Raw genomic sequence first — 26,770 nt, forward strand, 5'->3', positions numbered from 1 at the left:
AGTACTAGGGGAGAATGTATGAATAGGAAAGTAATTTGCTTATTAACTGCTATTCAGTAGACTAGTTTACCTGGCGAAGCCTAGTTCTTCCTTCACCGGGGATAAACTGTTGCTTTCATGCCTACTTATAGTTACAAGCTTCCCAAAGACATCTGGTTGGCCCTGCTGGAGATGGGATGGGCCCTTATGATGGATCTTTTTGTTATGATGCGGGAGGGCTCTTGCATAGTATAGTAGTATATTTTAATTGCTGAAGTTCTGAAACTAAATAAATTAAAATCTCAACTGACTGAAGCTCTAGATCTTGAGCATCCAAAAATTGCCCCCTTTACAGTCTGATTGACTTGGTATCAAAGCAACCTTTGATTGCACTGTATCTCACTTTCAAGTGTGTTCACTTAGCATAAGGATATTAGGCTCATGCTAGAAATTGCAAAAATGACATCATAGAGTGCAATGTATCTCTTTGAACTGTCCAGGAATTCATTATGTTCATGTTAATTTTATGCCAATTACATAAATAGTGCTGTCCTCTGGCTTATGTTTCACTTTCTTCCTTCCCAAGAATATGCTTAACTTTTTCAACAAAAACTTTACATAGTACATTCTGCAGCAGTTTAACTTGTACAACTGGAATAAAACTCTTGTCTCCTAAAATTTGATTTTAAATTTAAAGAGGGAAGGATCTGAGTCTATCAGTACAATCTTGTGCAGAGTTAATACGGTTCAAATCCATCGATGGCAGTAAGGTAGACTGAAATGGCTGCATAGAATTACAATTACAGTATATTTCTTTTAAGGTAGTGGTACTCGCTCTGCGGCTCGCAAAGAGCCACATTCACAATTACCATCAAATAAAGAACGACTACTGTGGGCCATGTGTGCCATCCCACCAAACAAACACATTCAATAATATACCCTTTTAAATTATCCAAATACTTCTGCATATGTAGGGTTGTCTCCGCCAGTGCTGAACCTTAGCCAGCCCTTGTGCGTCTGGAATGAGAGGAAATGTCCTCTCTGCCTTTCCACTCTCTCTTCAGCATGAGGCACAGCAGGTTGGGCAAGAGAGAGAGAGTGTCAAGGTGCACAGAGAAGAGAAAGCCAGTTCTCCTTGGGGGGGGGCTACCTTGGAGGCTGGAATAAGTGCAGAACCTATGAAGAAGAGGGGAATTGTTAGAGGATGGGACCTTCCATCCCTGTTGTGACAAACTCAGCTCAGGAAATCTTGCAGCTTACCCTCTGGTGATGGCTGTTTCAAAGTGTGAACATAAGTCCTAGCGAGACCTTCACCTTCTTGAAATGTGGTGAGTGCCACATTGGGAAACAGCGCTCAGAAGAGCCAAAGGCGGATTTCAAGCCACTGAGTGCTATCAGTTTTAAGCATATGTTGTAGGGGCATTTTGAACATGAGGGGGCAGATACAAGCAAGAGGGAAAGTAGGATCTCAGCCTTGCCAGGATGGTTGATTGATTAATGTACCACAAATAGACGTATTACTAGAAAGATTTTTTTAAAAAAATCTGACAAATATTGGAAGGTTTGCACTTTTGGAAGACTCATGCCTTCAAACAACGTTTGTCTAGATAGTCATGTAAAATGAAGATGTTGCTGCATGTATTCTGCTGAGAAGTGCTACTATATGCATGTTCTGCAGATGAGTTAATATTATTTTCCGCTTTGTACAGTCTAAACCATGCACAAGGGCATCTGATCATTAAAAGAATTAGTCTTGTCCTCAAAATGCCACAAAACATCAGTAGTATAGATTTTTTAAAAATTCAAAGCAGCCCTCATTTAGCATGGTCAATATAAAAAACATTGTGATTGTGATATCTTCCAAAGGATTGTGATACTCTCTAAGTAAGGTAGCTGGTTGGGGGTGGCGGATAGGAAGAATGCTGTTTCTATCTTCCTCTTATCTGTTCACATTCAGGCAAGATAGCTGTGGTGCCTTTTTTGAAGAAACAATGAGGAAAGGTCATGAGAATGTAATCTCTAGGTTTAGAACTGCCCATAAATACCTAGTGGGGGTTTAGACTGCAAAAACTACCACTGCTGACATTCTTTTAAAAAATTAGATTCTTTAACTGGAGGAAAATCACATGAGAAGAGTCTGTCAATGAGAGGTGTTTTGTTTTGTTTTGGTCCCACTACTAGGTATTGTTACCTAGTTTGGCTTTTCTTGATTCTTCATCATTTAAAATTAATCTCCAGTTTAGTTGTTAATAGACAAGTACATTTTCCCTCTACTTCCTTTTAAGGAGCCTGCTTGGTATTAGAGGGAGGTTTGATTCCATGCTGGGTTTTATGTATTTTTCAGTTTGAGATGTCTATTTTTCTTACGTCTCCACAGAAGACTAAAGGTGCTCTTGGAGAACAAATTTACACTAATTATTCAGGTCCAGCATTCTGCACAGGATACAAAGAAGCTTGAAGACAAAAGCCTACGAGCACAACCACAAGTGACAAAAGGCACAGATTGGACACTTGTCAGCTTCCCTCAAGTTTTGATGGGAAATGTAGGCATCCTGGTCTCGCAGCTTCGCTCTCTGACTGCTGTCCAATGGCCTTTTCAACTGTCACTTGTCCAACATTCTGCCAAGCTGCCTACATTTCCCATCAAAACTTGAGGGAAGCTGACAAGTGTCCAATCTGTGCCTTTTGTCACTTGTGGTTCTGCTCTACATCTCCCTTAACAGCCAGCCTGATGAAGAGCTCTGGAGAACTGGAAAGCTCACACACAGTATTTGGTTTAATTTGGGTTAGTTGTAATCAATATTGCAGAGGGTGTTTTTTTTTATAGCTCCCTTAGAGTTAATGAATCTGACAAACGGTCCTTATTACAGCCAAGCAGCAGGATTTGAGCCCCGTGGCACCTTAGAGACCAACAAGAAGGGTATAAGCTTTTGAGTCATGGTAACTGAAGAAAGGAGCTTTGATTTTCAAAAGCTCATGCCCTGAAAATCCTGTTGTGGTCTTTAAGGTGCAACTGGACTCCAGTGCTGTTGTTTTACTGCAGACCAACACAGCTACTTACCTGAGACCCATCAGTAACTGGCAAGGTCTATGAAGGGGCCACAGAATTAGAGTCCAGTGGCACCTTAAAGACCGACAAGATTTTCAGAACATACGTTTCTGAGAGCAGAGCTACAAGTGACAAAAGGCACAGATTGGACACTTGTCAGCTTCCCTCAAGTTTTGATGGGAAATGTAGGCATCCTGGTCTCGCAGCTTGGCTCTCTGACTGCTGTCCAATGGACTTTTCAACTGTCACTTGTCCAACATTCCGCCAAGCTGCCTACATTTCCCATCAAAACTTGAGGGAAGCTGACAAGTGTCCAATCTGTGCCTTTTGTCACTTGTAGTTCCGCTCTTGAGAGTCATGGTATCTGAAGAAGGGAGCTCTGACTCTCAAAAGCTTACACCCTGAAAATCTTGTTGGCCTTTGGATCCAAACCCTGCTGTTCTACTGCAGACCCACAGGGCTACCAACCTGAAACTATTATAGATAAGAAACGCTTGAACGCATTTGGCGTCTCGGGTGGATGAGAGAGACTGCAGTTTCTTCAACAGGAATTTGTCAAAAAGCCTGTCCCGTCTCATGGAGCGCATGAGAGAGAGAAAAAGGAGTCGTTCATGATGCTTAAAACCATTTCAAACGCCGTCGGTTTTTCTAGTCTGGCTACTATGCAGAGATACTTGCGCTGTCAGTTCCAGGTGGGTAGCGGTGCTGATTTGTAGCAGAAGAGCAAGATCCGGGCGCCGGAGCACCTTAGAGACGAACTAGGTAAGAATAGCAGCTTGGGAAAACGAAGCCGAGGCGCAGTCTTAGAAGACTTTGGGGAGGCGGGACGGGTGCGCCTATGGCCGCCTCCCCCTTCTCCGCCTCCGTTTGGAGACAAATAGGAGGCCTGGGCGAGCAGCTCGACCCTCCCTCGAGTCGTTCCGCCGCCGGGCTTCCTGGCTTGGGCCTGTCACGGGCTTCGCCGCGGCCCGCCCTCCCTTTGCCAGAGCAGCGCTCCTCGCCATGGCCTTCGCCACCCGCCAGCTCGTGCGCGCGGCCTCCACCGCGGCCGCCAAGAAGCTGGTGGTGAAGCAGGTGACGGTCATCGGGGGCGGCCTGATGGGCGCCGGGATCGCCCAGGTGAGCGGGCAGGGGGGCGGGAGAGCGCGCGCTTGGGCAGCAGAGGCCCTTCAAGCCCCCCCGGGCCGGGTTTTTCCCCACAGTGGGGATGGGGAGGCTCAAGGAGAGGATGGCCCCCTACCCTCCGCGCATTCTCGTATCCTGGGAAGGAGCCGGGGTGCCCTTCGGAGGGAATTAATTAATAAGAAACTTTTGAGGAGTGCTCGAGGCTGCTTGGAAGGATATGGCGAGGACGCCCCCTGGCCCAGAGGAGTTCCTCTAGGCTCTTCCACACACACGGAGTACGCGATTTATGCACAGTGGAGGAGGCCCTTGTGCAAACTGGCCTGGAAAGTCAAAGCACAATATTCTTGAGCCGGGGCAAGGGTGACTCTTTGCCCCATAGCACGGTCATTACCATTGAGAGAGAGGTTGTTTTTATGGCTTTGTGGCATGTGGCTGTGCAAATGCGCCATTCGAGTTTATGAAGGTTGTAAACGGAGTCCAGAGGTAGCTTAGAGGCCAACAAGATTTTCGTGGTGTAAGCTTTCAAAAATCAAAGCTCCCTGTTTCAGATAAAAAGTAGGAATGGTTTCTGGTGGGTAGCTGTGTTGGTCTGCAGTAGAACAGCAGGATTTGAGTCCAGTGGCGCCTTCAAGACCAACAAGGTTTTCATGGTATAAGGTTTCGAGAGTCAAAGCTCCCTTCTTCAGAAGAGGGATATGTGCAGAAGGGAGCTTTGATTCTCAATATCCTGAAAATGTTGTTGACCTCAAAGATGTCATTGGATTCAAATGCTGATGTCCTACTGCAGATCAGCAACTCTACTTGCCTAAAACTATCATCATGGAAGATTGTGAACAGCTATCCTGGCTCATGCAAAAGAAACAAAATAATGTAATGCCTTTTATTGACTCCCACCCAAATGCAAGCTTTCACGTTCTATAGAACCCTTCATCAAGCAGGTGTTATACTTTTTTTAAAAAATGAAGAAAGGGGAAAAAAGCATGTTTTCTAGGTCCAGGTCTTAAGAGCCTGTCAGGCCAGCCTTCAGTGTTGATTACTGGCAGGTTCATAGTTTGATTGCTCTAGTGGTTAGATTACAGCTTGCATTTGAAAAAAAAATCAGAATCCAGCAAAGTCCCCCAGATGTCAACAGAGCAGCATCCTGTCTAATGTGGCAGATTCAGGGATATGATTACAAGGCACGAAATTAGATGTTATTTGGCTTATTGCTTTCACCAACTATTGCTTTTACCAGTTAGGGTTGTCATTTGACCGTTATGCCTCCAACACAAAAATCTTTTCACTCTACTTATGGGTGCATGGTGTTGCTACTAATGCACAGTGAAGCTAGTCCACTTCGTGCTCACTTGTTCTGCAAGCGGTACTTCTATTTTTAATGTTCTTTCCCTGTATGGGCTTTCTAGCCAACCTTAGGAACCTGCACTGTATTCCATTAATAGGGGGAGTATCTTTAAGAAAAGCACAGGGCATTTTTAGTAGTGTGCTTGGACTGAGGTTTCATAGCGAAAATGGATTTCAATAAGTTCGAGCAAGCCCCTGGCTTAATCTTGAGTAGTAATAATAATATTTGATTTATATACCGCCCTTTAGGACAACTTTAGGACAACCACTCAGAGTGGTTTACAAAGTATGCCATTATTATCCCCACAACAAAACACCCAGTGAGGTGGGTGGGGCTGAGAGAGCTCCAGAGAGCTGTGACTAGCCCAAGGTCACCCATCTGGCTTCAAGTGGAGGAGTGGGGAATCAAACCCTGCTCTCCAGATTAGAGTCCTGCACTCTTAACCACTACACCAAACTGTTCCTGTATTCTTCCCTTGCTAAGAGAAGGTACTAAGCTCTTTCCAGAGACCTGTTTTTTGTACAGGAGCTTCTTTGCTTGTTCCTCTTGTCTCTCAGAGCTGCCTAATAGCTTTTCTTGGGATAGTCCTTGTTGATGTGCCTACTTTCAAGTTAAGCAGCTCTTTTCAACTAAGCTTGGGAATTTGCATACACTTGTAAGACTTATGCTAACAAGTCAGAGGAGTATATGGTAATAATTTTCCTATATTGGCCAAGCAAAATGATATAAAATGTCTTTGTACTTTGAAACAATTTTATCCTGCCTGAGTTGTTTGTTTGTTTGTGTGTGTGTGTGTGTGTGTGTGTGTGTGTGTGAAGGTAGTTAATGACACACTGTAGGCTTTTATCACCACTTTTATTTTACAAGTTTATTCACAGGCATTCAAATCAATGTTGGCGGCAGTCAAAACAAAATAAGAGGCTATTTAAAATGGAAATAGAGAACTTGTTTTTCTGAACGTGGTCTGTTTCAAGTAGAACTGGAGTGGTGTTTAATTTTTTTTAGTGTACTTTCAGATACCAGCTGTCTTATTCAAAATACATGCCAATCATGTTAGGCTTGGATCTACCTAAATACTATGGACAGAAGGATATCTGGTTGCAGTGTGTATAGGATTTTCTGTGAGGGTGTGTGTGTGTATGTTCTTTTAACAAACAGGAGCTTGCTTCTTTCCCACATACTTTATTCCAATGCATGATTAAAGCTTGGTTTAGAATCCTAGTTTGTACATAAAAGACACATCTCAGTTTATTAAAGAATCTGAATTTGTACGTGTCAGCAAATTGTGGTTAGTGTGAAAGTTCCTTAACCCAAGAGGTGTCCACTGTATGCATGAATGAAAGGTAAAGTGAGCGAGCATTCGAGGCCAAGGATTTCAGGTATGTATGCTCTTGTATATCAGAACTAAATTCAGTAAGCGGTCACTGTATCTGTTAGGCATCTTGAGTTTCAAAGCCTATTACAAATTTAACATTAATGGTGCAGAATATAGAGAGGTGGGGAGGGAAGAGGAGCTGAGAAAGCTTTGCGATCAAGATAAGAGGTTAGGTAATACACACTTTAATATATCTTCTTATTGCATCTAGGGATGCAAGAAACAGGAGGACTATGTTGAAAGAAACAGCATGATTCTCTGTGGTTCTTTCCCACTAAATTCCGTGGGACAAAATAGGCTGCAGCCTTGGACATGTTTTAGAAGGGGCAAAACATGAACCTTTCCCTAAGCAATGTGGATTGTGGTATAGGTTATGATCTTGAGTATGCCTCTTTACTTTGTGCCATAAAAGCAATTGATTCCTACTCCAGTCTAATAGAATAGAAATAAAATATTGTGACTGAGGACATTGTGATGAGGTTAAAATCTGTTCTCCATTTCTGACAATTGATGACGTAGCCTCTGGTGACGGTGATCCATTTTGCGTGGGGTACATGGTGTCCGTGTGCAGAATTCACAGCTGTACACTGTGCGGGGCTAAGATCTTTCTCTACTCTCTCTCTCCATCATAATCATAGGCAGTTTGCCAGCTAGTGTAATATAAAAGCCCTGATCAACTTGATTGTAATCTCTTGGCTGATAGCAATATTTTATTCATGCCATTTTTTCATACAGCTTTGTCATGTTAGTTCATTCCTAAGCCTAAGATTTGAAAGTGTTATGTTGTATCCAAAGTGAACACTCTACAAGCGCTTGGCATGTCAGAGAATGACTTGTCATTTGATGCCTTAGGGAAATATATGAAAAAGGAGATTTCCTGAAGTCAGTTCTGAATCTTGTTGCATGCTTGGTCTTTGGCTTGCTGATATTAGCAGGAAAAAATGTGCAGCAAATTTTTGTTGCTTACCTCCTATTATACTGATAAAGCTGAGGTCATTCCAGCACAGGGTTGGCTCAGGTGCTTCGTAAGCTGAACACTTCATTTTCCATTGGGAATGTTGCTGTCTTGCAAGCTTGGAAAACGCTCTTGTGTTCTCTTGCTACTCAATAGTTCCATTTTGCTTCTTCCAGGAGAAAGAGGAACAGGGTGCTGTGACCATCCACTGCCTGGACAAATTGCCTTGATTCAAGTACATAACTTGAATCATCACAACTTGAAACCTGTAGGGATGGTGGAGGCTGTCTAGCTTCTCAGCATGTGAGCCTCCATAACTTATGGGCAGAGAGAGCCCTTCTTTGCTGATATCATATTGCCAAGATCAGCCGTGACCCGTCTTCCTTACTAGAATGTCAAATAGCAGAACTGGGAGAAAGATCCATCTGAGAGGCTGGGGAGAATAAATGGCACTGGGTTAGAAAGGCTACCAGTCTGAAACCCATTTATATAGTACCTTCTTGTTCTAGGAATGTTAAACATTAAGCAGTAAAGATTGGTGTTGTTGTAAAAGTTTTAATGTTTTACAAGGCTTGGAAAACTAGCAAAAGGTTACCTGTCCTTTCCAGGATCATCTGTGCCTGCAAAACTTGTGTTTTCTTGTTTATTGTGTTCACACAAGACTGACAAAGGAATAGTTAATTTTTTGTTACATCTCTAGTTTGTTCCATGGCTGGCAGGTTGTTTTTGTGGCTGTTTGCAGCAACTAGTTGGCCCTGGTCTTCGCTGAACCATGATTGTTAGCAATGGATTGTATTCATACCACGGGTTTTGATAGCTTATCTTGCTGTGTCCCCTTTGAAGGACTTTGTCATTGTAGACTAACCTCTTTTTAACAATATTTTATTTAGGTTGCTGCAGCAACTGGTCACACTGTGATTCTAGTGGACCAAACAGATGAAATATTAAATAAATCCAAGAAAGGAATTGAGGAGAGTCTGAAAAAGCTGACAAAGAAGAAGTTTGCAGACAAACCGGAGGTGACGTTGTAGTATTTATATGGTTGTTAAATGTGACAAACTTATTCTTGTGTTCCTTTTGATCTTCTCTGTTCAGACAGACAAGTACAGCAGTGTCAGATGAATAAAATGTTCTTAACCAATTCCTTTCAAGAAGCTGATATGAGTTACAGAATGACACACACTTGCCCCCTGTCTGTCAAAGCAAATGTAAACAGACTTTTATGAGGGATTCACCTTACTGGACATTCTTCATGTGTACAAAAGGGGAGCAGTAAGCAGTAAAAACACCCCACAACCTGCAGTCAGAATTCTGCACAGTGATTCTTGCTGGATTGGCTCCACTCACACAGCAAATGAAATGAAGTAGAGTATTGGACTAGAACCAGAGCTTTTTTTCAGCAGGAACGCGGTGGAACGGAGTTCCGGCACCTCTTAAAAATGGTCACATGGCCGGTGCCCCCCGCCCCCCGATCTCCAGACAGAGGGGAGTTTAGATTGCCCTTTGCACCACGGCGCGGAGGGCAATCTAAACTCCCCTCCGTCTGGAGATCAGGGGGCGGGGCCACCAGCCATGTGACCATTTTTGCCGAGTGACGTCATTGTGCGGCCCTGAGTTCCACCACTGAATTCCACCACCTCTTTTCCCAGAAAAAAAGCCCTGACTAGAACCATTGGCCAGTAGACTCATTGGGTGATTCGTGGCTCATTTTCTCTCTCACCCTACAAAAATAGATGCAGGAGTAAGCATGTATGCAGGCTCCCAAAATTGTGACTAGGATTTGTTGCCAGCCATTTATTTTCTGCTAGTCAGCTGTAAAATCCAATCCCACTACAATATTGGTTGTAACAGTGACATAATTCCTAGATTAATCTGACCTTATACTAAATTTGCTAATCATTAACTTATTTTTATTTATTAGAAACAAGAATTTAGACCCAGTGGCACTATACCATTTCCAATCAGGAATATCCCTTACCCTCCTGGATCAGATGGAGGAACTTCAGTCTATATACCAATGGGAAACATTAATTATTTAAATGGCCAGCACAATGCTTAATTTAAATTCCTGTCCAAATTAATTTTACTGCAAAAATGTAGAAGAGTGGCACATTTCCCAACAGCAGGTGTTCTGTAGCACAGTAAAGGTTTGGGTGGCAAGAATTTATCAAATAAAATCTAGTTCTCCAGATACAATTTTTGCAGTTTAGGGGAAGAGCCATAGCTTAGTGATAAGAGTGTATGCTTTGCTTGCAGAAGATGTCCAGGTGCAGATGCAGGTATCTGCAGGTAAAAAAGATCTCAGGTAGCAGGACTAGAGAAGATTCAAGGTTAAGACTGCAAAATCCACTGCTAGGCAGAGCAGGTAATGCAAGGTTGTATGGACCAATAGTTAATTGAACTAGATACAAGGTGAACTCATATGGTCAAGGCTGTGTTCCTATGTAATGTAATAAGCCCCAATAAACCCAGTGGGACTTAATTTTGAATAAATAAGCAGAGGATTTGACAGCACATTACTGGAAACTCGCTAATCATTGGCTTTGGGGAAATCATTTTCACAGGAAATTGGTGGCAAATCTGATTTTTTTTTAAAGAAAAAAGCTAACAACAACAATCTCTACACTAGCCTACTAGATAGCACAGAAGAGGGGTGTAATACAATGCTTTTTGTAGTGATGCTGGATAAGAAGCATTGGAATCATTGGCAGCTGTCAGGACCCAAAGAACTAAAGCAGTGTGTCTCTCTGGCTCTGTCTGGAATTGGTTGCATCCACTATCTATAGTGTTATGCATGTTGAACATAAAGAAAGCATTTAACCAAATGCCTTGCAAAATACCCTCAGTTGCAGTATCCTTGCAAAATAACCACATTGGTTTTATGCCACTACACACCTAGATTTTAATCATTCTTTTGTTCCCATGGAAAATCAAGACAATTTAATAAGAACGGAGCAATTAAGAGAGCTGCTACAAACTGCTGCTGTACTCCCACCTCTCATACCTGTTTTAGGTTGCTGCCCCTCCCCTTCCTCTTCTTGCCTCCAGATGATGGATGTCCTGAACTGTCAAATCCTAAATGCTGCAGAATGCTCATTTTCAAAGCTCTTTCCCCAGTCTCTGGTGAAACTGAAGTAATAACCCAACCCTGATTCTGTGGAGGTTCTGAAAATGAGAGTTCCTCCTGCCTCTATTTCCATGCCTCCTGCTGTGGGTGTTCCTGGGTTGGGCTAAGTAGGGTGCCACCTTTTTTCAGACTATATGCATGCATTGACTGGAAATGCAGCCATCTGATGCTACAGTCAGAGCCCTATCCCATTTAGTGGACATAATAATAATAAACTTAAAAACCAACGTAAGAACAAGTGATAACAATAGAATTAAATCGAAATCTTAAAATGCATCAAAATACCTGGCTCAGCACCATACCACTGTCAGGACAAACCTAAAAACATCTGGTTAACCTCCCAAAGCCAACTTAAACAATTTGGCCTTTATTTGTCTGGTTCATTGAAAAGTATTGGTCTGAGAAGTACAGCATTCCTATTTGCTTAGAACCTTGCAGTTAGTGTGGCAAAATAATGTTGTTTTATAGTACATTGTTCTTAGTTCAAATCATTTATAGTTGAAATTGGAATCTTCCTGTGAAAATAAATTAAAATCTCTGTGACTAGATCTTGTTTTTTCCCCTTAATCTTCAATTGTTCAGGAAGGTGCTCAGTACATTGAGAAAGTGTTAAAGAACCTGACAACAAGCACGGATCCAGTCTCCGTAGTACACAGTACTGACCTTGTCGTGGAGGCCATTGTGGAAAACATAGCAGTGAAAAATGAGCTTTTCAAGACGTTGGATAAGTTTGCACCAGAGTACGTTCTTAAAATCCTTCAAAATGAATGCAAAAATCCATTGCCGTGACTTACTAGTTTGCTTTGAAATATGCTCCTATGTTTCGGGGGTAGGGAGAAGGCAGACTGACTCCTGTCCCAAGGAATTTCATGGCACTTTAAAGAATAACACATTTTTATTCTGGGATAAATTTATGCAGATTAGAGCCTGCCTTGTCGTGGGTTCTAATCCATGGAATTTTATGTGTGTGGGGGGGGGGAATGTGTTATGAGAGTCCTAGATTCCCCCCCACCCCTACCCCCCCCCACGACTGTCAGGCTTTCATACTGATCATTATATGATTAAAGTATCATTTGAAGATCATCTTGTCCTTTGCTCTCTAGAGAAGTCTTGAGGAACTGAGTGAAGGCATTAACATTTGAGAGAGTGAAGGTAGAGCCATTCTGTGGTATCTTGCTTGTGAGCAAAGATTAAAAGATTCTGGAGAACCTCCTCCAATGAATTATTTAAGTGAAGTCCCACCTATGTCTTCAGCTGCTCATAATGAAGAGGCTCAGTCTTCATTGCTACCCTAGTTTCTGAAATCTCATGCTCTTAACTGAGCAGCATTGACGTACATCCCTCCCTTCTTCCAGTAGACAGAATATTCAGCTAAATGGCTGCCAGGAAAAGGGCATATTTGAGATAAGTTTCCTAAACTCATATCTGTACATGGCTGAATGTAAGAGCCAAGCTACAAGTGACGCCTGACACAGGTTGGACACTTGTCAGCTTACCTCAAGTTTTGATGGGAAATGTAGGCGTCCTGGTCTCACAGCTTGGCTCTCCATTACAGCTGCAAGACCAGGATGCCTGCATTTCCCATTGTGAGCGCCCTCTCCAGTCCCCGCGCTGCGCCCGCCTTCCGCCGTAGCCTCCCCGTAGAGGGCGGCTCCCTCGGCCTCAGATATGGGTGAGCGGTGGGGGTTTAAGGCACCCGGCTTCCACCGTCTCTCCCTGCTGAGCTCTGGCTTGTCCGTTCGCCCTCTCTCTCTCTCCGCTCGCTACCAGTCGCTCCAGCCACTTCCTCCTCGGCGTCCTTGGGAGCTGCCCTCTTGTAGCTTCCTCCCCACCACCTCCACCCCAATCCTGCCATCCCCCACCTTTCCGTGCTCCCCCTAGCAGCCCTGGTTCGTCCCCCCCCCTGCCTGCCACCCCCTGGGGCCAATCCCGTTGGACCTCCCCGCCTGCCGGTTCCCGCCTCTGCTCGGGCTCAGGTGCAGCCGTTTGCGCCGGCTGCCCCGGTGCTGGCTCCCTCGTTGCGGCCAGCGTCTCCGCCACGGTCCCCTCCGCCGCCGCATCAGTCCCTTCACGGCGGCTGGCTTCCCCGCCGTGACTGGTCTCCCTGCTGCAGTTGCTGCCGCCGCGGCTCCTCTCGCCGCTGCGGCTCGGCCCGCCGCCGGTGTTTTGGCCGCGGCCGGCGTCTTTGCTTCGGCCTCCTCCTTTGCCGCGGCCAGCCCCCTCTTCGTGGCCGGCATCCTCGTCCCGGCCCTCCGGCCAGCCGCCGCCACCGCAGGTGTCGTGCCGCAGGCCTTCGGTGGCCAGGTAAGGGGGTGGGGGTCGGGGGGCCCTGGAGGAGGGGGAGGGCGCTCCTCCTGGCTGGAGGGTGGCACCCCCGCCCCCGGGGCCGAGTCCGGCTGCGCCGGACACCCATCAAAACTTGAGGGAAGCTGACAAGTGTCCAACCTGTGTCAGGCGTCACTTGTAGCTTAGCTTTAAGTCTCCTGGCTACTGTGAACATAGTAGCTTGCGTCCTATGACATCGTTCCCCTCGCTTTTCTCTCTGGCTACTGTGGAAGCTTTCTATGTGCGCTGAAAAACGTTGACACGTGCAAAAGTGCTAGTGGCAGAGAAAGTGAGCATCATGTGGGGGAAAGCCTCTGTGGCAGCTGGAGAGAAGAGTTCGGGGAACAATATGATAGGATCCAAGTCATAATACGACAATAGAAAGTGAGTACCGAATTAATCACATTAACATTTAGTTCGGAGGATGGTTTCTGTTGCCTTGGCTTTGCTGATCTCATAAGATAGGTCCTGTGGGTGCTCAACACACATGCACTTGTAGGGCTTGTCATGGCTCCCAGGTAGTGGATGTGAGGGAAATATTGTGCCTGAGATAGTGGGGAGTCAGTGCCGCTCCGAGCAAGGCGATCATCCAATGTTCTGACATGGTATAAAGCTGTTTTATGTGATCATGCGTTGATCCCTTGATGCCCAGCAGCTGAATATGTGAGTACTTATATTGGTGTGGCTAGGCTGTGGCTCAGTGGTAGAGCACATGTTGTGAATGAAGGAAGCTCCGCCCTGGGCAGCGTGGGCAGCAGGTGTCAGAGAAAGACCGTTATTTGTATCAGAGCCATTGTCAGGCAGAATAGACAATGCTAAACTTGTTGGACTGCTGCTCTGGCTCACTGTGTTGCATTTTCATTGCAGTCCACACAAACCAGGGGTTTGTGCATGTTAGGGTTGAACATTTCTCTTGTCAGTTGGTAGAAACAATCCCAAGAGACCATGCTAGCAGCAGTTAACAAATTTTTAACATGCAACTAATTGATTAGTTTTTACCAAATTAATTTGATTTAAAAAAATAATAATGACCTTGCTGCAAACAATTAAGGTCCTCTCCTGGCAATATGCTGAAGGAAAAGGGAAGCTGCTCTTACATGAGCACAATATTCTAGCAATAGGAAAAGCAGTTTTTGCTGCTAGCTTTGTGCAGTCTGTTTTTGGCTTTCGAAGTCAAGAGTTTGCACTTACTGTCAGCCCTATCAGTTAATGAAGAGGTCAACCTGAAGTTCTAGTTCATTGTACCAAATAATCAAGTAAATGTTTCAGCTCTGTTTACATGTCTCTAGAGTATGTTCAGGCTTCCTCTTCCACCCAGACTCTTTTCTCGCGGTGTCTTTCAGTTACAGCCCTCCCTAGCTGATATTTAGATTGATTTCTCCTTTCTTAGTGCGATCAGATTCGCTTTCTAGAATGATTAGTTCATTCAGCTCTCATTTCCGCCCTACCCCCAGGAGGTGTACTAATGGTAATATTTTTCATCAGCTGCTTCTTTAGTGTTTTCCATACACTTTTTAAAATGTTTCTGGTCCCCATACTGCTTTGGTTTGTCCCCTGATTTCCACATCCATTTTTTGCCTTTAGTTTTCGCTTTGGGGATTTTTTTGAGACCACTTCTACCCCAATCTTCTTCTGTAAGCTGATTTTGAATAGTTCCCCCCCCCCCTTGTGCATGTTTCTTTCAATTTTGTTTGTCCCACCCATCTCCAATCTACTTTTTGATGATTGGTCCGCCATCATAGTCAAACCAGTCCTCTCCCCGCCTTTCCCCCAGTTTTTTGATCTTTTTTATAAATAGTTTCATATTGATATATTGACCTGTCGTTATAATAAAAGGTACAGCAGGCTGTTTGAATTCCCAGCTTTCATTTTTAAAAAATGAAAAAAAATTTCATTTTTTCATTTAGCCTATTTCGTTGCAAAGTTATGCCTTTTCCTATATCTCCGCAAGGGAAGGGACCAGAGGCGTTTTTTTAAAAAAAATTAAAACTGGGAATTCAGAGAGCCTGCTGCACCTATTATTGCTGTGGTAGGTCGATATATCGATATGAAATTGATGATTTTAAAAGAATTGCAAAAGCCGTAGTGGCCCAGGGGACAGGGCATGTCCACTTCTTGCACCAAAAAAGCAGCACGGTTTGAAAAGCACGTAGTTGCTGCTTCTCCAGGCTCCATCCAAGAGGTTGGTTTGCCCTGTGGGTGCTGGCCTCTGCCTCCTGGCTCTAGACTGGCAGTGTGTCCAATTTCAATCTTTTTTTAAAAAAAATCTGCTCATATCAACATAGCAAAGTAAGCAGACACAAAAAGTAGAGGGGTGTGCGTGCCGCAACATCGCCACTGATGCCACTGATGATGACAGCACTCGTTCTTGAAAATCCTGGTTATTTAAAGCACACAAGAAAATAAACCCAAATGTACCTCTGTAAAAATGCAAAGGGAGGAGAGACGTGGAAAAACTGTACCCAAACCTATTTCATGTCTTGTGTATCGACTACTAAGAAAACCAGGAATAAGTTGAGCATATGGAAAAAGCCCCATGATAACCCTGTAATTGATGCTGAAAATGAAGGAATAGATTTCATTAAGATTTTGTATGAACAATCGTTGTATTTTTAAGAAGCTAAAATCCTTGTCCCATGCTAAAATTTGTCCTTTAAAAGAGTGTCACATATAAGCTTTTATCTAGAATTTGGCAGCAAGCTGTTGAGAAAGATCCAAGAATTCTTATCTATCATGATCATCATCAAGATTTTGCTAGGCATTCACAGGCATAAAATATTTCTAATAGAGAGTTTGACAGTTTTGCAATCTCTAAAACACTTCAGGTAACATACAGATTATTTTTATACCTGTAGTGCAGTCTTTCATGCATTCATTCATACCATGAGTTTCCGGTATAAGAAGATGCCCTCAGATGAAGGTTTTTGTTTTTAAACAAGTATCCTTACTGCTATCATGATCTCCACCCTGTAGTAAAATATGGAGGATTATTCAAATTTAGGTTCTATATTATGTGCAGTATATTCTGTTTTTAGTAATTGGGCTAGATCCAAATATTCATCGTCTTCCCACCGTGTTATCGTCCCCTAAAACTTTGCTGGAGGGACTAGATACTCTGAAGTAAAATGCCACGCATGTGTGCAGGGAGGGAATTTCAGAAAGTAGGGGGAATCCGGTGGAATCGCTTCCTCATAATCCTGTGTTTTGAGAGGAGAAAAAAGGTTTTTTTCTGTAATAGATAGTCCCATGTGAAGAAATATTCCTTGAATTAACAAGGGATGATAAGGGTCACTCTCTTTGCTTGCTTTTTATTTTTTATCTTTTATTAGTGCCCTTTCCCCATGCGAGATGCATCTAACACCCACTGTGTATTGCTTCTCCATAGACACACGATATTTGCAAGTAACACTTCATCCTTGCCAATCACAGACATGGCCAATGCTACTACTAGGCAGGACCGTTTTGGGGGCCTGCACTTCTTCAATCCTGTGCCTCTGATGAAGCTTGTTGAGGTAAGATGTCTCTAATATTCTACTAAAAAAATTAGCGTAGAAATGCACATTTGTATACTCAGATTTCTCTCTTTCCCCTGTTTGTTGCTGTTCTGATCCTGCAAACCTGTTTTAGCACCCCGAAAAGTTTGTGCTTGTTTATGTGCCGTCAAGTTGCAACTGGCTTATGGCAACCCCAGCAAGGGGCTGTCAAGGCAAGTGAGAAGCAGAGGTGGTTTGCCAGTGCCTTCCTCTGCAGAGTCTTCTTTGATGGTTGCCCATCCAAGTACTGACCCTGCCTAGCTTCTGAGATCTGATGAAACTGAGCTATACCACCCTACCTTCTCTATACCCGAAGTGCTATATAAGTGTCCATATAGTTTTAATGATATTTTTAGACACTCCCCATTTTCCTAGACAGTAAAAAAGCTGTAGAGGTTGCACTACCTTGTTGCTTTCCTTTGATTGAGAATGCAATGGAGTTTTATGGTATTATTGTAATATTTTTTAGTTACAAATATAGAAGTAATCATGGGTGGACGCAAGCGTGCATTCCTACAGGGCAGAATTCCCCACGAAGGATAAATCTGATGCAGGCTTGAAATGCTTCATTAGTGAACAAAGGGTATAATCTGGAATCTTCTTGTTTGTGTTTGTTTGTACATACTGTCAAGTCACAATTGACTTAAGGCAACTCCCAGTAAGAGGCTGTCAAGACAAATGAGGTGATCTCTGAGAGATCTCTGTCTTTTGGTGCTACACCTCTGAAGATGCCAGCCACAGCTGCTGGCGAAACGTCAGGAACTACAATGCCAAGACCACGGCAATACAGCCCGGAAAACCCCCAACAACCAACAAATGAGGTGGTTGGCCAGTGCTTTGCTCTGCAGAGCCTTCCTTGGCGATTGCCCATCCAAGAACTAACCCTGCTTAGCTTCAGAGATCTGGCAAGATTGTGCTTAACTTCTTTATTAAGATGGCTGTTTGATGAATTAATGTATGAAATGTGTTTTGCAGCCACCATCCGTATATATGTGGCTGCAGACTGTACTTTATTGCTTCATAAAAGGCTGGGATGGGTGGGAGAAGCAGTCCTCATAGACGGTTTTGAGCTCTGGTGTCTGCTGCAAGAGAGACTTATTTCATTGGAGCCATAATATTAAGCAGTTTGTCTGAAATTAAGAATTTGAGCAACAGATGAGGAGATGTGACCTGAAGCTCTAAAACGAAAGTTCTGGTCACCATCTAGTATACAAGGCATACCACGCTTCTTCTTTTTTTTTAGATGATAGGAACATTCTGCGAGATATGTTTCCCTGAACTTATCCCATGAAGCTAGCCCAAGATGTGGGCAAGGCCAGCTGATGGAGTCTTTCCCATGGAATCATCTCTCTCCCTCTGCAATTTGTTGGCAAACGTTTACATATTTGTATTTGGGGATTAATCCATGGGAAACATTAGTGGAACACTGAAAATATAGCTAAGTCTCTATTGAACTCAGTGGAGCTTGTGTACATCTGATTCTGCTGAGGTGCAGTCACTGTATGTTCTGCTTCTAAGCAAGCAGTGTACTCCCTCATGAACTGGAGTTCTGTGTTGTAAATTGTGATCTGGTAATTAAAATTAGACAAGCATTATTAAGCCAACCATTACTTAATTGTTTATGACTTAGTTTCAGTAGATAGGGCAGGAGAGGTCCAGAAACCGACAGAACTCTTCTTGTCCCCAGTAACTTCAGTGAGGTTCCAGCTTCCTGTAGACGGACAGTGCCTAAATAGGATGGAAGCACAGTCATCCTGTCTTCTCTATACAGCCCACCTGTGGTCATGAACTTACATTGTGAAGGAAGGGGTTAACAGCATACTGGGCGGCTAGAAAACTGTGCATTGCAGCCTTCCTTCTTGCATGTGTTCTCTCTCAGTTCAACACCACCAACTCCTGTCATAGGCCAGGCTGCATAGCAGTCCAAAGACAAATAATCTCAGATGCTCTTTCTATTGGATCACATCTTAAAAGCTGAAATGCCAACTTAATTGTAGTGTAATATGTATTCAGCTAAAACCAGAGGGTATGTAATTAGCATTCGTAAGGCATCCCACACATGTTATTGGTGCAGCTAAAAGGTGCCGTCAAATATGCCAGCTGCTAACAGTTTGTGGATAGAATGCTGCCCACACAAGGCTGCTGGCTTGTCTGAGCTGTGTGTGTGTGTGCAGGGGGAGGGGGCATCAATGTCTTAACCTTCTACGCTTGCTTTATACTGGCAAGGCTAGAAAATGGTTAATGCTGGTTGAGAGGACAAACGTTGGGGAAGGGGAAGAGGAAGTGAGTGGAATCACATGTAGGGCTTCTGTGCCGCCATTGCTCATTGTTTTTGGAACTCTTGCAGATGTAGAGGAATTGAGCTGTAGGTTGCAGGACAATTTGAAGCTCTGCGGCAGTTTGAGAGGGGGGTTAATTTTGACCTCACTCTCCAAATTAAAATGTGTTGATTGAACTAGAAAAAGGTTTTATGGGGTCTCGCTGATGTTACGGGATTGTTACTAAAGCTCCCCTGCTATCACTGTGCTTAATCTTTTTATGAAATTACCATTGGACATTAATGTTGTGTTCTTCATAGCTATTAATATTGTTCCTACCCTTGATAAAAAGGAAGAGATGAATTCCTTGGGTTGGATCCAGCCAGCTTTCCTACTCAAACTCACCAAATTCCCCTTCTTATTACAGCCCCCATTGCATGTGGCTTTTGTTCATGCAGGTCCCATGATCCTCAACAGAGCCTCTTGGGTGGTCAAATGGAACCGCCTCCTCACTTTCTCGCCTGTGCAGAAGCTGGTTGGATTCAATCCCTGGTCTGTCAGCAGCTTGAACTTCTGAAGAATGAATCAAGTATGAGTCTCTGTTGGATTCAGTGTATCACAAGATGGTTATTTGTGGCAATACAGCTTCCTGTTGACACCAGCAGACAACCCACTTATTGAGACTGACCTGCGGCTTTTTTGCTAGGTTGTCAAGGCACCAATGACCAGCCAGAAGACTTTGGAATCTCTTATGGATTTTAGCAGAGCACTGGGGAAGACCCCAATAGCTTGCAAGGTAAGTTTATTTTAAGTTGATCTATGTTCAGTTAAATAGGTTCATTTTTATAGGTATTTTTAGTATCCATTGAGGATTTTCTGCTCTAGCATATAAGAGCTGATCGTTTCATTTGCTTTTAAAAACCACCATTCAGGGGCAACCACTTGTTTGATAGTGAATGGAATGAAATCTTCTGGCAAGTAGCAGTACATTCTTTTGCCATACTGGGAGCTCAGGTAGCCTATCAGGCAGGTCTGATATTTGCTCCAGCAGTGCTTTGTGGTTTCCTGAAGCTGTGGCTTGTGCATTCATTTCTTGGTGCTTTCTGAAATGGGCAAAGATGATCATTGTGCCCAGCTGAAAAGCACAGACAGGCCAAAAAAGCATGTGGATTTTATGGCAAGGTCAAAAACCTCTCTAAGTGATATTTTCCGGTTCCAAAACCGTAGCAGCAGGTGGCCACAAGAGGGCTTTCCCATAGTACTAAACCGACTCCTGTTCTGAAGCCTAGGCAGCAGAGCTGAGTTGTGAAATGCAGGAAATGCATTTTCCTAGATGCTTGTGACAGTGAAGGCTCATTGTTTCTGGAAAAAACAAGGCATGTGGAATCAATCCACATGGAAAGGAATGTGAACGTATGTAGGTGACCTAGCACAGTTTTAAACATCAACAAATATATATTTATTTTGAACTTTTATATGTCTTCAGAGACTTGCTCAGTGTAAAGTCTTCAGATGCCAAGAGAGATGCAGAGGAATTGTTTGAAGAGGTGTTTGCTGGAGGGATACAACGGTAGGGTAGAGAAAGCACCTTAAGACACAGGAATGATTTGGATGAAACACTGTGGCTTGGAGCAGTGTGGATGAACCCTTCCGTTCTTGCTTCATTCGTCTGTCTGATCAGAGATGATTAGTGATTTCCAGTTCAATGCAAACCATTGGATGAATCCTGTAGATCTGTTGACAAGTGCAAGAGGCAGCAGGGGGAGGCACCTCCATTAGCAGAGCAGATTCCGTGGAATCTTCATATGCCCTTTTGTCCAGTCTGGTACATGTGGCTTGCGCTGCCTCGCCCAAACCTGGATTGTAAACCAGGACTAGCAAACCAGTTTGCAATCTTGCCTTGAAAGAAGAGGAGCACAAAAAAGGTAGTTTGCCAGGTTTTGTACTAGATCAGAAGTCACTGATTTTCTTTAAGGGGAAGAGGGAGGTCGCAAGCACACGACTATTTCATGTAGCTCCACACTGCATCTGGCCCATTCCAGAATACTTCATTTAGTAGGCAAATTGGCATGTAAAGGGTTGCTAAATGAAAGTTGTGGCTACGGTATCTATTCTGAATAGCCTAATTGTACGGTTCCATACTGTCTGAGAGCATCATTTAAGCTACGCAGAAGAGACTGGAGGGAGGGAGAGGGAAGGGAACTGCAGAACTCTGCTGTGCGAGGAAAGCCGTGATCTTTGTATCCGAAGTAATTCACTCCTCTGGCACATCCCGCAGGGTTTCTTTTTTCCTTGGCTCCGTCTTGTATTAGCTTGTATTAGCACTTACTAGAAATAATATTCTGAAACGTCATTGGGTTGTAATAGGGGTCTGTTTCTCAGCTTTGCCCCCCCCCCCTCTCTCTCTGTTGCAGGACACCCCTGGTTTTGTTGTCAATAGACTGCTTGTGCCTTACCTGATGGAGGCTCTTCGGCTTTTTGAGAGGGGTAAGTACTTTACCGTGTATTGTATAATTTTGTATTTATTTAAGGGCCGGAGGTAGTACTAAACTTAAGGAAAATATTATTATTCTTTGCGGATTGGATTGACCCATTCAAAAGTGATGCTTGATTGTGTGAAAAGACTGGGAGAAACATCTTAGTGAAAAGGTTTTGCTTAGAGCACACCAAATCTGGTTTGACCTACTGGTTCCCTTGCTGTTTCTTCTGTTAGGTTCGTAATGCCACTCTTTTCTGCCTACAGCTTGTTCGACACCAGAGGAACATTAGAAATAGGACATAAGCTGGTTCCATTTTTCCATGCTGTGCTGGCACTTGGATGTTATGATCCACATAGCCACAGTCCAGGAACGTTGTTCAACTGATTAACTGATAGCAAGAAGTGATGATTGTTTCTTATCCAAGCTGTGTTGTGGTGGTCAGAAAAGTAGGGACATCTTCCAGATTTCAGAGCAAGTTACTCTCTTGTGGTGCGTGTGTGTGTGGGGGGGGGGGGTGGTCTTGTCTGCTTCAAAGGCAACAATATTTCTATGTGGAAAGCAAAAGAGAAACTTACTTTGTAAAACTGTTCACGTTTAAGCGCTTGTCACAGCCATGAGCTATTATGCATTTTATTTCAAATGTCTTTTACGGAAGGCAGCCTTCCCTTATAGATGAAAGACCTCCATTATCAGGAACTCGGTAAATCTCTTTTAAATATTAAAAACTCCCTTTGTAGTTTAAAAAATGTCTTCAGTTTTTGAAAAACAAATTAAGCCAGTTGCTTCTTACCCATCAACAAATAAGGCTAATTAAAGGCAGAATAAGAGCAAATTAGAGTGCCTTTTTTTTTTAAGTGGAGTGGCAGTATGAAAACTACTTTTGTTCTGTCTAAAATATCAACATATAAAAAGCCTTAGCTAAACTTTGCCTCCCCAAGTACATAAAGTCTTAAATTTACAAGACAGGAAAACTGGAGAACTTTCAAAACACATTTTTAATTTAATCTCTTTGGGGGGGGGGAGGTAGTCTTCTGACTTTAACTTTTGTTGTGGCTTTCAAACAATATAAAAGTAGGAGTTTTCAAATATTTTTTGGAAAAAAAAACTCTTAGGGACTGGCCTTCAGCAGCAGTTTGAACATAGAGCCCCCGGTGGCTTAGTTGCTCGAGTCATAAGCCTCTAGCAGACCCTAACTTGCACGTGGACAGAACCCACCTTTTGCAGCTTAGTGCACGTGACTGCTGCCATACTTTGTATAATCTCCCACTGTAGGTTCCTGGGTTGTGCTCCGCTCACTGGTGGCTGGATAGGGGCGGGCTGAATGCAGGTGGCCTGCTTGACCCACAGGAGCCTGATCAGCTTTGGCTGAGTATCTGGCCCCTGTTCCAGACTATTGGGAAGCTGCGTTTTTAGTGCTGGTCTGCAGGTGGGCTGTTATCTGCAGCAAGACGTCAGTGGCTGCTGTTATCTTAGACGCTGAAGCTTTCTTGAGTGCTGTGCAAAGGCTTCTGTGATCATCTGTACCAGGGTAGATAGAGCCCTGCTAATTAATTAATAGAGCCTTGCTAATTACCAAATGGGAGAATACATGCTGGACTGTGTTCATCTGGCTGTTGATCTTTTCTCTAGGAGATGCATCAAAGGAAGATATTGACGTTGCCATGAAGCTGGGGGCTGGCTATCCCATGGGCCCGTTTGAACTTTTGGACTATGTTGGCTTGGATACCACTAAATATATTATCGATGGTATGGCACTTTCTGTTCTTTGGTTCCGCTGATCTCGTTACCTCTAAGGTGCTGATCCTGACAAGTGGCTTTCTCCAAGTTCTTGCAAAGGGCGTTTTGTTTTGTTTTGTTTTGAGCGGTTTGCAGTGTTGTAAACAAAGGTTTCCTGCGGAATAGATAGCTCAGGAAGGAATCCAGATGTGCAAGTGGGAAGGGAGAGTACAGGCTTGAGGCGTAGAGGGGCCTGTGGTTTGAGCTTCCATCTGAACTGTATCTGTGACCTTTTTGAGGAATTGACTGTTTTAGGAAATAGTGCAGATAGTGAGGAATTGAAATGATTATGAGAAACCCACTAGCCTTGGTCAGATAAATCTGTAACACTGCAATTTAAAAAAAAAAAACTTTATAAAGTGTTATCTGACTGTTTTCTTGGTCTTTGTGTTGAAGACTTAAGGGGAAAAATATTTGTCAAACAAATACCTGCCCACATTTGTCATTCCAACTTCTTCAGTCAGTTTTGTTGGTCTTTTTTCTCCAGCACTGTTGATAGCCCCTGACCCACAGCCTGTTTTGTTTGAGGTATATTCTGCATAGCACTCTTCATAGAGGGCTGCTTTGCAATCAGATTTCTCACCTGTGGTTATATTGAGTCAGAGTTGTTGTCTGGAGGATTTGATCACCCCTTTCCCCAGGGTTTGAAAATCCAAGGGGAGAACCGTTCCCTAAGACGGATCGCCAGTGGAGATGTAGACTAGCATTTTGAGCACAGGAGTTCATTTGAGCTGGCCTAGGCGCCATCTTGGCTTCACGTAAGAATAGCCCTGCTGGATCGGAATAACGGCCCATCTAGTCCACTATCCTGGTCTTACACAGTGGCCAACCAGTTTCTCTGGAGGGCCAGCAAACGGGGTAGAGGCAGGGGGGTCTTCCCCTGATCCTGCTTCCTGGCACTGCTGTTCAGAGGTTTGCTTCCTCAGGCTATCACGATTACTTTTATTCACAATAGCGAATAGCATTGATTGAATTGGTCTAATCCTCTTTTGAAGCCACAACATGCACCAGCAGTGAATTCTACAATTTATTGAAAAAAATAACTATTTCCTTTTGTGTCCTGAGCCTATTGCTCATCAGTGTCATTAGGTACCCCTGAGTTCTAGCTTTATGCAAGAGGCTCTACTTGCTCTGCTTCATGCATAATTTTATAAATCTCTGTCATCTCCTCTCCATGCCCCTGCCCAAAGTTGCCTTTTTTTCCAAAATAGACAAATCCCAGACTCATTGGCCTCTCTTGATAGAAAAGATGCTCCAACCCTTTAATCATCAGTCCATTCTAGAAATGCTGTCTCACTTATTTCTGTATCTCTTCACTTGCAACTATGGATAGTTTTGCCCAAGTGAATTTTCATACAAATTTTAACTTTGCATTATAGTTTTACCGAAATAGCCATTGTGTGAATTCAGTGAATTTATACTTTTTTTTTTTCCTTTTCTTGCTAGGGTGGCATTCGTTAGAGTCTGACAATCCTCTCTTTGCTCCAAGTCAAATGCTGAATAAACTGGTAGAGGAGAAAAAATTGGGAAGGAAAACTGGAGAAGGATTTTACAAACACAAATGAACTTCATGATCTGTAGAGTTCGCCAGGTTGATCCAGGAAAGGGTTAACTGTGTTCCACTTTCTATATACTTGGAATGTCGCTTAATCAAAGCCTTAAAAATAGACCACACTATGTATGCTGTGCATTTTGATTGTAACGTCTGAGACAATTGTTTCTCCCCGCTAACAATTTATTTCCTGGAGACTTGAGTTTTCCACTACAGTGCCTTTCTTTATAAGCTGCCTTTATTCAGGTTCAAGATATTGTTTCAAATGGAATGACAACTTGTTGAACCAGAAAGGAAAAATCCCGAAATCTCATTGAATATAAAATAGGGCCAAGATTGATTTGTTGTCCATTGGGTGGCAGTGTGACACTGTTGAATCCTTGAACAGCTTTGCATTTCAACTATTAACATCTTTGATGTCCAAGTGTGGATGCTGTTTCTGTGTGTGTATGTGTACGTGCTTGCGCACATGCATGTATATACACTATAAAGCCTCTCTATTCTCACTTGGATTTAACAGAGCATTTCCACAGGTGAAAGGATTTCTGGCTGCAGTGCATGCCTTCTGACCTCCCCCTCCCAACTGCAGCTTAGAATGCCCCAAGGAATGCTGTTCTTTTCCTTGGAAGCAGTATGCTGTGATGGTATTTTATTCCTGCTTTTCTCTCCATAAAACACTAAACATATATGAGCTTACATCAGTTGCACTCAAACCACAAATGAACAACTTAAGCCTATACTATGCAAACCAAAAAAGTGGGACACAGATAGACATTAAATGTAGGCCATCCACAGTTCACATGAGTTTCAAAGTGGGCGATAAATGTGAAGAGTGATGCTTACAGGCAGGTAGAGTCCAACTCAATACAGGTGAACATCAGGAATCAACATGAAGAGGCAAACTGGCTGGAGGAAAAACACTCCACACTGCACAGGGCAGACCATGCCTTACCTAGGCTGCTTTATACCACTTTTATCCTTTCCTTTTGTTCCTACATGATTCTCTTCTAGCAAACCTGGAGAGGTAGACTCTGCTGAAAGAACAACAAAGTCAGCCAGTGAGATTCATGGCTGAGAAGAGATCTGAACCCAGGCTTCTATTCTAGCACGGCAGTCACTGGTTCTTGGATATGTTATGACTGGAATCTGTGTGAAGAAATCCAATGACTCTTATTCCAACCAGCAGCTCATTGAGAGAGGAGTATGGAGACGTGCCAATTTCTAACAGTAATATTCAGGTTTAAATTGAAAGTCGCTCCAAAGTGTTGACATTGTAATGCACCTATGCTGTTTGATCCACAAAGTGTATTATGACTTCCCCATCAGTGGTTCATCTGTGCCAAATAATGTTTTTAAAATACTGCCCTTCTGAAATTATGCTAAGATATATTTGAATGTTTGTTAAATGTGAACTAATTTCATATAAAAATCTAGCCCCATATAAAAAAATTGCAATGCAGTTGATTGTTCTGGGAGGTTGGATAAATGACAAAAGAGTATTCTTTTTTTCTCTGCCCACCCATAATGAGACCTATAATGCTGGGTATTGTGTAGAAGTATTGCATGGTGACTTTGAAGTAAAAGGACTCGGTGGTTTGGACCTGAAAACACTTCCATTTGCATCAGGAAAGATCTATGATTTTCCATCTGCCCAGTATTCTGCTGCATGCATGGGCTGAGTCCAGTTTTCAAAGTAAATGTTTTTAGAATTCTGCAGTAAGAAACAGGTCGCAATCTGCTAACAAGCCCAGTAGGCAGGAACACACTGAGAGCGATTCTACCCATATTTATACAAAGTTCCACAAGTTTTGAGGGGTTTTAAGCCCAAGTGTGCCTAGGATTGCACAAATAGTCTCAATTTGCTTAATTTCTGTGACAGCTTTCTCCCCAAAAG

General features: G+C 43.2%; 1 protein-coding gene across 1 annotated transcript; it reads left to right on the forward strand.

Annotated features, from left to right (window-relative positions):
• Positions 1-3,945: 3,945 nt before the first annotated feature.
• On the forward strand, positions 3,946-25,071 carry HADH (hydroxyacyl-CoA dehydrogenase). The gene is made up of 8 exons (XM_054990547.1): positions 3,946-4,147; positions 8,716-8,844; positions 11,535-11,692; positions 16,663-16,789; positions 19,775-19,864; positions 21,483-21,555; positions 23,178-23,294; positions 24,771-25,071. Exons 1-8 carry the CDS (start codon positions 4,031-4,033, stop codon positions 24,887-24,889), a joined length of 930 nt encoding a protein of 309 aa, XP_054846522.1. The 5' UTR covers positions 3,946-4,030; the 3' UTR covers positions 24,890-25,071.
• Positions 25,072-26,770: the final 1,699 nt, after the last annotated feature.

Source organism: Eublepharis macularius, chromosome 10 (genome assembly GCF_028583425.1).
Source record: "Eublepharis macularius isolate TG4126 chromosome 10, MPM_Emac_v1.0, whole genome shotgun sequence".
Classification (NCBI taxonomy): Eukaryota; Metazoa; Chordata; class Lepidosauria; order Squamata; family Eublepharidae; genus Eublepharis; species Eublepharis macularius.